This window comes from Anolis sagrei, chromosome 3 (genome assembly GCF_037176765.1).
Source record: "Anolis sagrei isolate rAnoSag1 chromosome 3, rAnoSag1.mat, whole genome shotgun sequence".
In the NCBI taxonomy this organism is placed as follows: Eukaryota; Metazoa; Chordata; class Lepidosauria; order Squamata; family Dactyloidae; genus Anolis; species Anolis sagrei.
The window spans coordinates 89,211,452-89,225,149 of NC_090023.1; the positions used below are offsets into that span (position 1 = coordinate 89,211,452).

At 39.9% G+C, this 13,698-nt stretch overlaps 1 protein-coding gene across 5 annotated transcripts in view; it reads right to left on the minus strand.

Moving 5' to 3' along the window:
- PPEF1 (protein phosphatase with EF-hand domain 1) overlaps positions 1–13,698 on the minus strand; it is a 53,972-nt gene that overhangs the window by 13,260 nt on the left and 27,014 nt on the right. For all 5 annotated transcript variants that reach the window (XM_067466786.1, XM_067466787.1, XM_067466785.1 and 2 more), the window contains 5 exons: positions 8,027–8,073; positions 3,459–3,625; positions 2,396–2,432; positions 1,963–2,112; positions 419–727 (listed from right to left, as the gene is read on the minus strand). In XM_067466786.1, coding sequence (XP_067322887.1) covers positions 419–727; positions 1,963–2,112; positions 2,396–2,432; positions 3,459–3,625; positions 8,027–8,073 — 710 coding nt within the window. The remainder of the gene's footprint in view (positions 1–418; positions 728–1,962; positions 2,113–2,395; positions 2,433–3,458; positions 3,626–8,026; positions 8,074–13,698) is intronic.

Sequence of the window (13,698 nt, forward strand, 5' to 3'; positions counted from 1 at the left end):
AGAATATGGAGGGTTTCTGTGCATGGACATAACTATGTATGTAGGATCCCTTCTCATGTGGCCAGCAAGGACCATAGACCCTCTCAGCACACAATCTTTGAACATCCATATGGTTATTTGAATTAACCAGCCAATTCTTCTGTCTTAAGGCAGAATAATTTACAATTGTAGAATTACAGAGTTGGCAGAGGCCCTAAAGGCCATCCAGTCTAACCCTCTGTCTTCAAGGAATACACAATCAAGTCACTCCTGACAGATGGCCAGCCAGCCTCTGTTTAAAAACCTTGTAAGCAGTACTGCGACAATGTGACTCAAAACTCATATTTTTAATGTTTCCAAAATTAAGTCATGGATTTTTACACCTTAAAAATCACCATATTCAGTAGATTGCAATTTTTGAAATACAGCTTCAGCATACCTGCTTCCATTCCTTTGGTGTTAATTCTGGAGATGTGTGTGTTTTGGTAACACTGGATGGCTTACAATGTTGCACCTCTACAACTGGATGAGAAACAGTTCTGTGACAGAGGTTGTCAGGGTGCTGCCTCTTACTGTATTGTCTGCTGTTGCTGGATGCTGACATAGACTTTGTGGCTTCTTTACTGGAGACGTGAGACCCAGAATTGGACTTCTTGACTTGTACTGGGTGGGCATCTGTAAGAGTAGCTCTCCGTGGCTCATTGCCTGTTCCAGCATTTGATTTTGGTGGGTTAAGAACAGATTTTAGCTGAAAAGAAAAACCTCTTCTGTCACCATCTTCAGGGCACATTGTTGGCGTAGAAGGCCACATGCATATTATAGAATGCACACACATTTCTGCAGCTCTTTCACAATGTGAGACTATGCACTAAAATTAAGTGATAAATAGCTTTAGGGGTTAATGCAAAGGAATTTACACAAAGGTATTTTGTATAAAAAACAAACTATGAGTATATTGTGTTGTCAAAGGCTTTTATGGCCAGAATCACTGGGTTGCTGTGAGTTCAATGCTAATCAAGGTGGCGAACTACAACATTCATACTTGCCTCCAGACAAAAGTTCTTTCTCCCACCCTGGGCATTCCACAGATATATAAACCCCACTTGCCTAAATTAAAAACAGACCTCACAACCTCTGAGGATGCCTGCCATAGATATGGGTGAAACGTCAGAAGAGAATGCTTCTGGAACATGGCCATATAGTCTAGAAAACTCACAGCAACCTATGAGTATATTGTTACCTGCCTTTCCTTCCAGCTTGAGGTGGGGCATACATAACACAGTTAAAATACATAGATAAAACAAAGTGGCATAAAATACATATATTAAAAATGTAAATTCCTAGAGAGATCATTTTCCCCTGGGCATGAGTATATGAACCCAAAGAAATGCTTCCCACTGTTATGGGGTTCTCACTGTAATATAGCCCATGAAATTTATTTTTTATTTAACTGAAAATTATAATAATTTGGCAAATTTATTGGTTTTTTTTTTACCAGATGATGTGCTCCTGGGTAATTGGGCACCACTTTTTCATGTATATATTTAATATCATTTGCATTATGACAATACCAACTTGATGGAAGTATTTCCCCTTCATTCACACAGAGAAAGGAATACTTTTCCTAAGGTGATGCCTTCCATGATATGTGTGCATCGTATTAACATAAAAATGTTTTTAACATTCTCATTAAATGAATAGGGTCAATTGACTAAATGTCAGTTTTGATTAAGCAATTAAAATGCCTCAGATTGGGTTGTGGCCTCTTAAGACACAATCCAGAGAAAGTCAAGTACGCATAATATGACACAGTAATTTAAAAATCAGCAGTGATTTTTCATCTTTATTTTTAAAAATCTACCAAATGCTATGACATTTTCAAGCAGCAGCCCCTTAATTCTCATTGATTTCAAGAGCATTTCAATGTTGTGAGCTAGATGGGAATAAAACATAGGAGGGTGCTTTGTGGGTGTAATATCTTACCTTATTTCTCTGAAACAGATTCAGGAACTTTAAATCAGTTGTGTCAGAGATTCCACCATGTAAAATTAGAACTTTGTTGTCAATTATAGTTGCAAGAGGAAGCCAGCTGTAGACATCTCGAAGAAGATGCAAAATCGTTGTACCATGGCACTATTAAGTGGAAAATGTGATTTGTATTGCATTCCAGAAACATTCCAAACGTTGGACATTTGCTCAAACATAAGAACAACTTCACCTTTACTTTATTATTTCAATGGTTCTAAGGAATTAGCTTATATGGCAATAGCCTATAAAGAACAAAGTAGTAAAAGCTATTATTCTCAATGGGCCATAGTTCCAAAGAAGTAGATAGAGAATTGTGTCCTGAAATTGAGAGTACACATGACACATGACAAACAAAATGGCAAGGATCCAAAAGGAAGGAAATATTTACCTGGTACTTCTTCATAACTTCTTTTGTGAACCCATATCTGAAATGAGTAACATATAATAATGAGTTTTAATGAAAATACATCTCAATGCTAATATACAGGTCCTGGAGCAAATAAATTGCACCAAACTGAGGTGTTATTCTCCCTTCTATGTTAAAAAGTTTCGAATCCGGGGAGCTGCGTGAGCTTCCACTGTCAGCCCCAGCTTCTGCCAACCTAGCAGTTTGAAAACATGCAAATGTGAGAAGAGCAATAGGTACCGCTCCGGCAGGAAGGTAACGGTGCTCCATGCAGTCATGCCAGCCACATGACCTTGGAGGTATCTACAGACAACGCCAGTTCTTTGGCTTAGAAATGGAAATGAACACCACACCCCAGAGTTGGATGCAACTAGACTTAATGTCAGGGGAAAACCTTTACCTTTACCTTATAGCAGTGTTTCTCAACCTGTGGGTCCCCAGATGTTTTGGCCTTCAACTCCCAGAATTCCTAATAGCTGGTAAACTGACTGGGATTTCTGGGAGTTGTAGGCCAAAACACCTGGGGATCCACAGGTTGAGAACCACTGCCTTATAGGATTGTGCAATAAATTATTTTTCAATATAGGTAAACTCTATGTACAAACTCCACCAATTTGTTATTGGCCAGATCCCTTATTTTAATTGTAATATCTAACACAGGAGCCCCCGGTGGCGCAGTGTGTTAAAGCACTGAGCTGCTGAACTTGCTGACCAAAAGATTGCAGGTTCAAATCTGGGGAGTGATGTGAACTCCCGCTATTAGCCGCAGTCCCCGCTTCTGCCAACCTAGCAGTTCAAAAACATGCAAATGTGAGTAGATCAATAGGTACTGCTCCAGTGGGAAGGTAATGACGCGCCATGAAGTCATGCTGGCCACATGACCTTGGAAGTGTCTACAGACAATGCCGGCTCTTTGTCTTAGAAATGGAGATGAGCATCAACCCCTAGAGTCAGACATGACTGGACCTAATGTCAGGGGAAAGCTAGGAAAGGAGCAAACCTAGTTGATTAGACTTATGAAATATCATATAAACAATGATAATACCTAAGATTCATGATGTGATCCTCATGATTCCCTCTGTTCAAGTGTAAATGGTTGGGGTAGACAAGCAGAAATGCAAACAGAATTATAAGTATTTCTATGGAATTTTTCCCCCGGTCGACAAAATCACCATTAAAAACGTAGGGATTTTCTTCCGAGGGGAGACCATTCTGTAGAAAAGAACAAAATAAAAGGATCTGGTAGCATGGCATTACATTACCATCAGAATACTGCTGATTGGCCAGTATTGTACTGCAAAACTATGCATGACTCTTTCTTCTACTTGCTGTCAAAGCAACTTCTGTAACAATTTATTTCTATACCTGTGCCATGACTCATATCAGGTTCTGGTGGCAGCAGCAGAACAAAACCACCAATTACGGTATCTTGCCCCTTTGAACTGATATGTCCACATAGAAAATAAATTGGGCAATCCCACATTATGATTACTAAGCATTGTATATATAAAGTTTTAGTCAGACCTCATCTGGAATAATACTGTGTCCAGTTCTGGGCACCACAATTCAAGATAGATATATACAAACTGGAACAAGTCCAGAGGAGGGCAATCAAAATGATCAAATGTTTGGAAACCAAGCCCTATGAGGAATGACTGAATGAGTTGGGTATGTTTAGCTTGGAGAAAAGAAGACTGAGAGGGGATATGATAACTATATGTAAATGTTTGAAAGGATGTCATATTGATGAGGGGACAAACTTGTTTTCTGCTGCTCTAGAGACTAGAATACGGAGTATTCTAGTCACCCTATGTGAGAGCCATGCCTGACTTAGGGCCTTTTACTCTAGCACTTAAGACCCGGCTTTTTACTAGAGCATTCGATCTCTGTTAATTTTTAAATTCTGTATGTATGTATTTTATCTTTTACAATTTAGCTGTAAATTGCCTAGAGCATTCTCAGATGGAGTGCGATTAATAAGTAATTAAAGATGATGATGATGATGATGATGATATACTGGCCCCTTCCTTGCTGTCTCTCAGCAGACCTTGTTGTTTTGGCAATTCCTTGCAATGATAATTATTCAAAGGGGAAAGGGCCTTATATAATGTGGTTTTATTTTTTGGGTAGTTTCATTAAGTTTTTAACTTTTGCATGTTGTTAATGTTTAATTATGTTGTTTTAAATGTTGCAACCCACCTGGACTCCCACACAGGGAGAAAAAGGGCATATAAATAAATACGACAGCAACAGCAACACCTCAGCTCAAAATAGAATTAAACAACTTCAGCTGGGAAAACCTAGTTCACCAAACAAATCAGATTAAATGCCGAATGCATGTCTGATCAAAAAAAAGAGAAAGAAGTCTCTGTCTGCTGGAGAAAGAACAGTGAATATAGCATCACTAGCGGGAATTGATTTTTTGTAACAGCGTAAAGAGCTTTAAATTATTATTCTTGGGCTGGCTCTACACTGTAGAATGGTGTTTGGCCCCACTTTCACTGTCATGGCTCAAGGCTTGAAATCTTGGGATTTGTAGTTTAGGGGAGCACTAGCATTCTTTGGCAGAGATTACTAAAGATCTTGTAAAACTAAAATTCCCAGAACTCCACAGCATTTAGCAATTGCAGTCAGAGGCGGCCCCAAGTAATTTTCAACGGTAAGCAAACAGTATTTTGGCGCCCCCCCCCCCAACCAATCATCCAATCATTGATATATATTTTCTATTCATCATGGGAGTTCTGTGTGCCATATTTGGTTCAATTCCATCATTGGCGGTGTTCAGAATGCTCTTTGATTTTAGGTGAACTATACATCCCAGGAACTACAACTCACATATGTCAAGGTCTATTTTCCCCCAAGAGCGCCTCAAGAGCGCCCCTGGGCAAAATCAACTATACTGCGAATGCTTACTTTGCGTAATGGGTTGAGCCGCCCCTGATTGCAGTAAAAGTTCTGTCTGCAAAGCCCAGGGCTTCATAGGATGTTGCTATGGCAGTTAGAGTAGAAATATAGCACTATTAATTATGAGACATGATGGGCCACAGTGTTTCAACATTCTGAGCTCTGGTTTTAGCATGCCATTTAAAAGCCAATCAGAAGCAGCTTGGGAATATACTGCAAGTCACTTCTGGTGTGAGAGAATTGGGTGTCTGCAAGGATGTTGCCCAGGGGACACATGGATGTGTTACCATCCTGTGGGAGGCTTCTCTCATGTCCCCGGATAGGAAGCTGGGGCAGACAGACAGGAGCTAACCCTGTCTCACGGATTCAAACCGCTGACCTTCAGGTCTTCAGGTCAGCAGTTCAGCTGGCACAAGTGTTTAACCCATTGCCTCCACAATTCAGTTTGATCAATACAAGGACATGACTGCTGACTCCATTTCCAGCTTCCAAATCATCAGAAGCTATTCAGAAGTCACTTGACTAACTGAAATCTATTTCCAATAATGAATAATCTTGCATTTGGAAACATATAAGTTAAGTTTGTTTGACTGGAACAGCATTCTTGCAACAAGAACTTTTAAGGGAGCATACATATTACACTTGACATTTCATTTACATTTCAAATGCAAAAGTTGCATCTCCTTAAAATATAAAGCTGGCATCCTTGTCTCCGTTTACTTTCCTTGAGCACTTCTCTAGTTTTAGCTAACACAGAGGGGTGGGGGGGGGGGATGAAATTATCATCCATGGCAGCAGGAAACAAGAGCAAAAGATAGCTTTCCAATGGTTTGTGGAACTGAAAGTTGTACTGTCTCATTAGAGTGCCTTCTGGGTACGTACTTAATTAGCTTCCCTTTGTCAATCTGGCTTTTAATTCCGCTCCAGGATGTCTATATGCATAGCATCAATTTAACACAGAGACTAATTTAGCAACTGGCAATTTCAAATATTATGGGCTAGAGATGTTGTACGATTTTTCCCCCCAACAAAAATGATGGGAAATGGTATCATTTAACAATGGTGAGTGCAGTGAATAAAAGTATCTCAAATTGTCTGCTTTAATTAAGCAAAGGTGTATGCAGAAGATAAGTAATTTAAAAGCATTAAGGACTTGTTATCTAGCTGAACAGGCTGCAGATAATATTAGGGTCATCATTTAAGGCTGTTAAACTGCTTGCCTTCCCTTGTTCCTCCAAAGGCGATATTGATTCATATAATCAGAGCAGTCTGGCAGTAAAATCAAAGACTACAAGCCACACTAAAATCTTAACCAAAGATTCTGGGCTTTACCACACAATTCACCCATGAAAACAAGCTTAAGCTCAAAGCATATTAATAATTTTATAGTAGTAAGTAGTATGCTGGATCCTGCCATTGAGTATTCTGAGAAGAAATAAGGCCATGAAAGGAAGGACCTACATCTGCAAACTTCCCCCCACCTCAATGATGTTCTTTTATGTACAGTAGGCCCTCCACATTCATTGAGATTAGGGGAACAAGATCCTGTGAAAATAGGAAAATTATTGAGAGTTAAACATGCATTTTATTTATTTTTAAAACTCTTTAGGGATCTCTAGGTTCTCCAGCATGACTCTATGTATGTTTGTATAAAATATGAAGCAAAGTAACCCTTACATGAACTTTGCCAGCAACTCGGGGCTCAAGAATTTCCAAACTTCCTGAGCCAATAACCCCCTTAACAAAGGTCTTGACAGAAACCCATTTGCATGGACAATAAATAAATGGCCCCTTTCCCTGGACTTTGGAGGGCCTTGTTGGCCAGACCATCCAGGACAATGGAACCTATGGACATACGGAATCACCCAATACAAAGGCACTTCCCAGCCGTGAGGAACCAGGGATGTGTCACTGCCTCCCCCACTGTGCCATTTCCCAATCTTCAAAAAGGTGTTTCAACTCCAATCATCAAGTGTTACAGGACTATAAGACAATGGAACTGGCTCTTTTGGGCCAGACAGAAGATGTTATTTCAAGACTCAAGACAACAGCCTGGGCTGAAGCTTGAGGGCTGAAGTTATCGCTTTGGCTCCCTTATCAATACAGGCGCGGAAAGGCCCATCCATAATCCATCACCATGACATTTTTTTCATTGTTTCCCTGTTGCCCACCTCCTTCCACCTCATTGGCTGAGCAGCCAAAGCAGGGCTCATCCTTTCATTGGATCTCCTGCTGGCTTGCTGATTTCACAGCCACTCACAACAAAGCCGGCTCAGGGGGGTGGGCATGGGAACTTTTGAATCCGACAGCCCTATAAATATTGTTTTTCTCTGCCCAGCCAGCATGTCGGCTCCTTGGGCAGATAACTGCGGTCGTCGTCCATTCTAGCTGGAATGAAATAAAACCTCGGTGGCTTTTGCTTCAACTTGGTGAGACTTTATTTGGGAAAATTAAGAGGAAAAATCTTTCTTGGAGCTTGCTGTCTCGCCAGGTGTTCCGGATCCTTTTTTTTAGGTCTGGCCAGTCTCTGCCTAGGCAGGGCCTCCCAAATTCATGTTCGGCATCACACTCAGTTTTAGTAAAGATGGAAAGATGGCCATTAGTCAAAAATTGACACCAGAAAATAATAATCAGTGTACAGACTAACAAATAAATGAATTTATGTTGAGGCACCTTGATAAGAGCCACAGGAACCTCACATTTACTTACTTTGTAGAAAATCAGTAAAAGATCATCTAGCTTTCCATGTAGATCACCTAGAAAAAACACAAATTTCCATAATGAACACAACAAGTAAGTAAACTGGCAGGACAATCTATACATACAGTCTTATGGGGGGCTGTGGATGTAGACTTTTAAAATATGACAAATTGCTAATTTTACATATATCAGGGTGTGTGACTGTACTTAATGTTATATAATCTGTCTTTTGTTATGTTGTATGCCGCTTTGAGTTCCACTCTGGGAGAAAAGTGGGATAGAAATAAATAAATGATGCATGTCAACCCAGAAGTAAGTCTTATGAAGTTAAATGACTTTAAATCCCAGATAAATGGGTGACACGTAAGTAAAAACATAAGAATCTTTATCATTATTGTCCTGCCCCCCAACCCAACTGTTGTGTTCCACCGCATATGTGCTCCAAACATATATTGTAATGCTATCATCAGTGTAGTTGTGCTGCAGTGCTATACATATGCATTTGCAGGTGCCCAAATTAACTCACCTAGGAGATAATTTTCATTTCCAGTCCTACATGCTGGGAGATTATATTATCAGCCCTATTTTCCAGTTTCACAGTGTACAGTTTGTGTAGGCATATATATCTATCTCAATCACAGTAGGACAGGAATGTGGGGTTATGAAGGTGTGCAAAGGTATGATCATGGGACTATAAATTGATGGATTGGTGCAATTACACTGATTAAGAATACTTCAATATCAAGGTCAGTGAAGTGTGCATTAACTATCGGAAGGTCCCCGTGCCAATATGCCAGCTTCCGTGGTGAATCGGCTGGGCAACGGGACAATCCTGGCATCCTGCGCCCCACCCAGCTGACAGTGATGCTTCTCCATTATACATGGGCTAATATCACTGTATGGTTTCCCCCCGCAGTAGCACTGTTGTTCCTGTTGCCCCAGTTGAGCAATAGAGCCCCACTGGAAGTGAGGCTACATTGTGTGATAGGTGGCCTGGCATGGGGCTCCATCACTCAACTGGGGCAGAAGCATCCTAGGATGCTAAAAATTCCTTATGTGATGAGGTCCCTAGTAAGACTGCAACTCCCATGATCCTGTAAGCATTGAGTCATGGCAGCTAAAGTGGTGTCAAAGTACATTGAACTCAGTTTATTATAACTTAAATAAGCCAAGGACAAAGAGACTGTGGGAGGAAGAAAGAGAAAAAGAAACATTTTAAAAGCAGCTGGAGAAGTGGGTCAACAGATGGATCATGTCAAATCAAAACAGTAGGTGGGTATGATGGTGGTGAAAGTTAATTTTTTTTTTAGATTTGCTATTAGGTTGTGAAAATAATTAAAGCATTGTTCAATCAATGAAATAAACATATTTTGTTAGATTTGTCTAACACTTTTTGTTAGCAATTACGTTGTACATAAATGTGTGTGCATAGTAGGCTTTCCACTTACTTATGTAGAATGTCCATTAAGTAAAAAAAAACAATTAAGGAAAAAAACCCCACATTTTTCTTTACCAGAGAGAACACCTGAGCTGTGAGATTGGGGAAACATTAAAGGACAAAGTTAGATATCATATCCACAAGTGTTGTATCTGAATTCAAACCCCACTATCCTGACTAAACAGAACAAACCGCAGACTACCAGATGTCGCCATATCACAACTCCCATCAGTATCTGGAAAGCCACACAAAACCACATGTTGGGGCAGATTTGGCCCATAGGCCTTGATTTTGACACATGTGACCCAGAGGTTTCTAGAGAAATTATATTAATCAAATTCAAAAATAATCAAATCCAGAAATGTTAAATCCACAAATGTGGAGAAATGATTCTAGTTTCAGGACAAACTAGAGTTCACTTTCACTTACTTTTCTGCAAAAATCTGCTGAAGCTCACCCACCCCTTTTAAGTTACAAGTAGTGAGGCACTTAATTTTAGGCCGTTCCAGAATAACCGGCATTTACTGCTAGTACCTCTCAAGATTTAGGCCACATATCCCATGGTTTTGGTGGTTTAAGTCAGGTTCCTCTCTTGGGAATTAGGCCCAAACCTCGTGATTTAGGGGAGGGTTGGCTACATTCCCTCCTTTGCCAAGCCAGCATTGACACAGGAACATATGGAAACTGGCCCCCTGCTCTCCCTTATTCCCTTTTCTATTCTTAATCAAGTTAAAAGTAGAGGGTTACCATTGATAAAGGCTTCAAAGAACTATGTTGCTCCTGGAAATGATACAATGAAACTTTCAAGAACTGAGGGGTTATTTCCCCTTGAAAGCGCCACTGCATCATTTCCAGGTACAACGAAGTTCTATGATGTCTCCAGCAATGGTTACTCTCTACTTTTAACTTATTAAAGAATAGAAAAGATGGCGAGGGATGAGAGGGTGGCAGTGCCATCCTGGTTCTTTGGGCTTCTGGAACCCAAAAACCCAGGATAGTGTGGAGATTGATCCTCAGGATCACCATCTGCAATCCTGAGACTCAATCCCTATAGGGCTCACACCTGCAACATCTGGACCTTATTGAAAGTTCTGGATTTTTGCAGCTTTTTCTTAACCCAGAGCAAGATTTTAAAACCAGATTATCAGATTAAAACCAGATTATCTTGATGCATTGTTTCGATCCCTCAGGCTAATCCAGAAGCAATGACGGACTTTAAGCCTGTGTAGTAGGGCCCTCCTTTAGAGTTACTTTTCCTTGAATCATTTGTATGTGGCTTAGAGAGCAGAGCCTAGACATAGATGGCAAACTGAGGATCAAAGCTTACAATTTTCATCACACCAAGAGGTCATCACAAAACTAGGAAAACCTGTCTGCATGTGACTATTTAAATGTACAGTGTTCCCTCGCTACTTTGTGGTTCTCTTTCCATGGACTCACTGTTTTGTGGGTTTAAAAAATGAATTTAAAATATACAAGTACAGTAGCGAGGGAATGCTGAGTAGAAAGGCCCCGCGAATGCGCTCTGGATGCAGATCTGTCAGTGGCAGTGGTAGCGTAGGCTCACTCCTCCTCGACGCTTCCCTTCCCATCGATTGAGTGAATGAGAGAGAGAGAGAGGCACCTCGTCGCCACCTGGGCCTCTTGCCAACGAGGTGCCCCCCTCTCTCTCAAACCCAATTGGCAGGAAGGGAGGCACTGAGGACAAGGAAGGTAAAGAAGTTCTTCTTTATCCCTCTGGGGGCGGCTCTTCTTCCCTCCTCAATATCTTTACCTTCCTCCTGCGGGCGCTGCGGCTGCTCCTGCTGCAGAAGTGGTGGAGGAGGCACCTCATTGCTGCCTGGGCCTCTTGTTGACGCTTGTTGGACCCCACGGCGCTTGGAGGAGGAAGGTAAAGAGGGTGAGGAAGGAAGAAGAGTGGCAAGTGGCAGCAAGAGGCCCAGGCGGCGATGAAGTGCCTCCTCTGCCACTTCTGGAACAACAGCAGCCCAGTCCGGGCCTGTTGGCGGGAAGGGAGGAAGAGGAGGAGGAAGGTAAAGAGGGCGAGGAGAGAGAGAGTTGGGGGGGGGAGGCATCCCTACTTCATGGATTTTCACTTATCGCGGGTGGTCCTGGAACATAACCCCCACAATAAGTGAGGGAACACTGTATATATCAATAAAGCCAATTGAAAGGGGCTGCAAGACATGAAACTGACCTGCTTTAGAGGTAATCCACATTTTTGCCTGCACTTCAGGAAAAAATGCACTTTCATCTGTCACAAATCACATGGTTGGCCACAAACACCATTTTTTGCTTGAAGGATTAAAATCTCTTCATGATTAAGATTCTCTTCCAATTTTGCAAATGAGGACACCAATTGAAGGACGTATATACTTTGATTTGAAAAAGCATTTGAGAGTAATTGTAATTCATAGGAGACAAAAGGCTCTCTTAGTGGGTCTTCCAATTGTGCACAAAAGGATAGTGCATGAAGGATACAGATACATTGATTTGCAAAGGCATGTTTATCTCTGAAAACATCCAAACCAGAGGACTCACCATTTTGGGGAATTATTATACTTTGTATGCATAGCCACTGCTTATTCCCCAGAACTCTCTGAACTACATAAAAGTTATATATATATATATATATATATATATATATATATATATATATATGCAAGATCCCTTATTTACTGCTGCACTGAATCTTAAATGAGCTTTCATTAAAATGTGGTGTCACCCTGGACCTGTAGCAGCACAATTAATTCCATTTTCTAGCTGTTCCCTTGATTTCCAGTTATAGCACTAAATATAATCTGATATTTATTCTGCCATGCAGTCCAACCTCCTCCAGGAAACCCAAGTATCACGCTCTCATCCATAATTTATAGTAGCGAAATCAAGGGCAGTGGATCAGGAGGCCCTGACACTGCTACAATCTCCTTTGCAGGTAGAAAGCGGTGCTTACATCTTTATCTGAACAGATAGCAGGATGAACAAGAGGAAATAAAGATTTGCCTACAAGGGAGCTTTAAATCTCAGCCAGTGTGTTTTCAGTACTTGTTCTTCAGCTATTCTGAACGTTAATGTTAGGTTGGTAGTGCCCACAGTATCTACCTCACATCTTCCAGGCTTTCCATTACTATCTGTTAGTTACATTAGAATATTTTATACTATGTTCCATGGATTTTACACCTACACTCCAAAAACAATTCCAATTGGAAGAGTTTATGGACTCAGTAGAGCCTACAGTGCTATTTTCTGGCCTACTTATGAACAAAGTATAGTCAAAATATAGGGGTTGCTATTATCCACGGTTTCAAGGATCATATTTTTAAAAATCCCACAACCACAAGAAAAAGAACCTCTCTCATTCTCCTGCACACACATACTGTATAAATATACACTTTACCAGTATGAAAATCCTCAGAACAAGCATAGAAACAACTACTTTCAACAACTGTTTGGAATTACTCCTTTCTCTCAGCAATAAAGCTATATGCCCATTACATGAAACATAATAGGAATTTCACTTCTTTTGTAGTAAAACGGTGGATTTTGCTTACTTCTATAGTTACAGAGTGGTGTCCTCGTTAAATAGCAAAGGAGGAAAACCAAGCATTGGTTGGTGTTTTGGCTCATAATGTTGCTTTATGCTCTATTGTAGATGTGGAGGTAAAGGCATGGTGGGTAGGCCAGTAAGCTTGGTATATAATTATAGCATTCAGATTTCTAAAATAAAACTATAAGCAACATTGGTTACTTCATAATTAAATACCTTATATACTTGAGTATAAGCTGATTTTTTCAGTCCCTTTTTAAGGCTGAAAAAAGCCCCCCTCCACTTATACTAGAGTCAAAACTATTTATTATTTTGCTCTGCTATTTTTATTATTTTTATTACATTTATTCTTTTACCCTATTTATTATTGTTATTATTACATTTATTCTTTTACTCTATTATTATTACATTTATTCTTTTACTCTATCATTATTGTTATTATTACATTTCTTCTTTTACTCTATTTATTATAGTCATTATGACATTTATTATTTTACTCTATTATTACTGTTATTGCATTTCCATTATTTTACTCTATCATTATTATTATTATTATTATTGTACATTTATTATTTTACTCCCTTCATTATTACTGGAAGGATATGTAAGCATATTTATATTGAAGAAGGTTAGAATAATGTTTTAATCAGAGTTAGACAGTTTTACCTTAAATTACAGTTTTATGTAAATATTCAA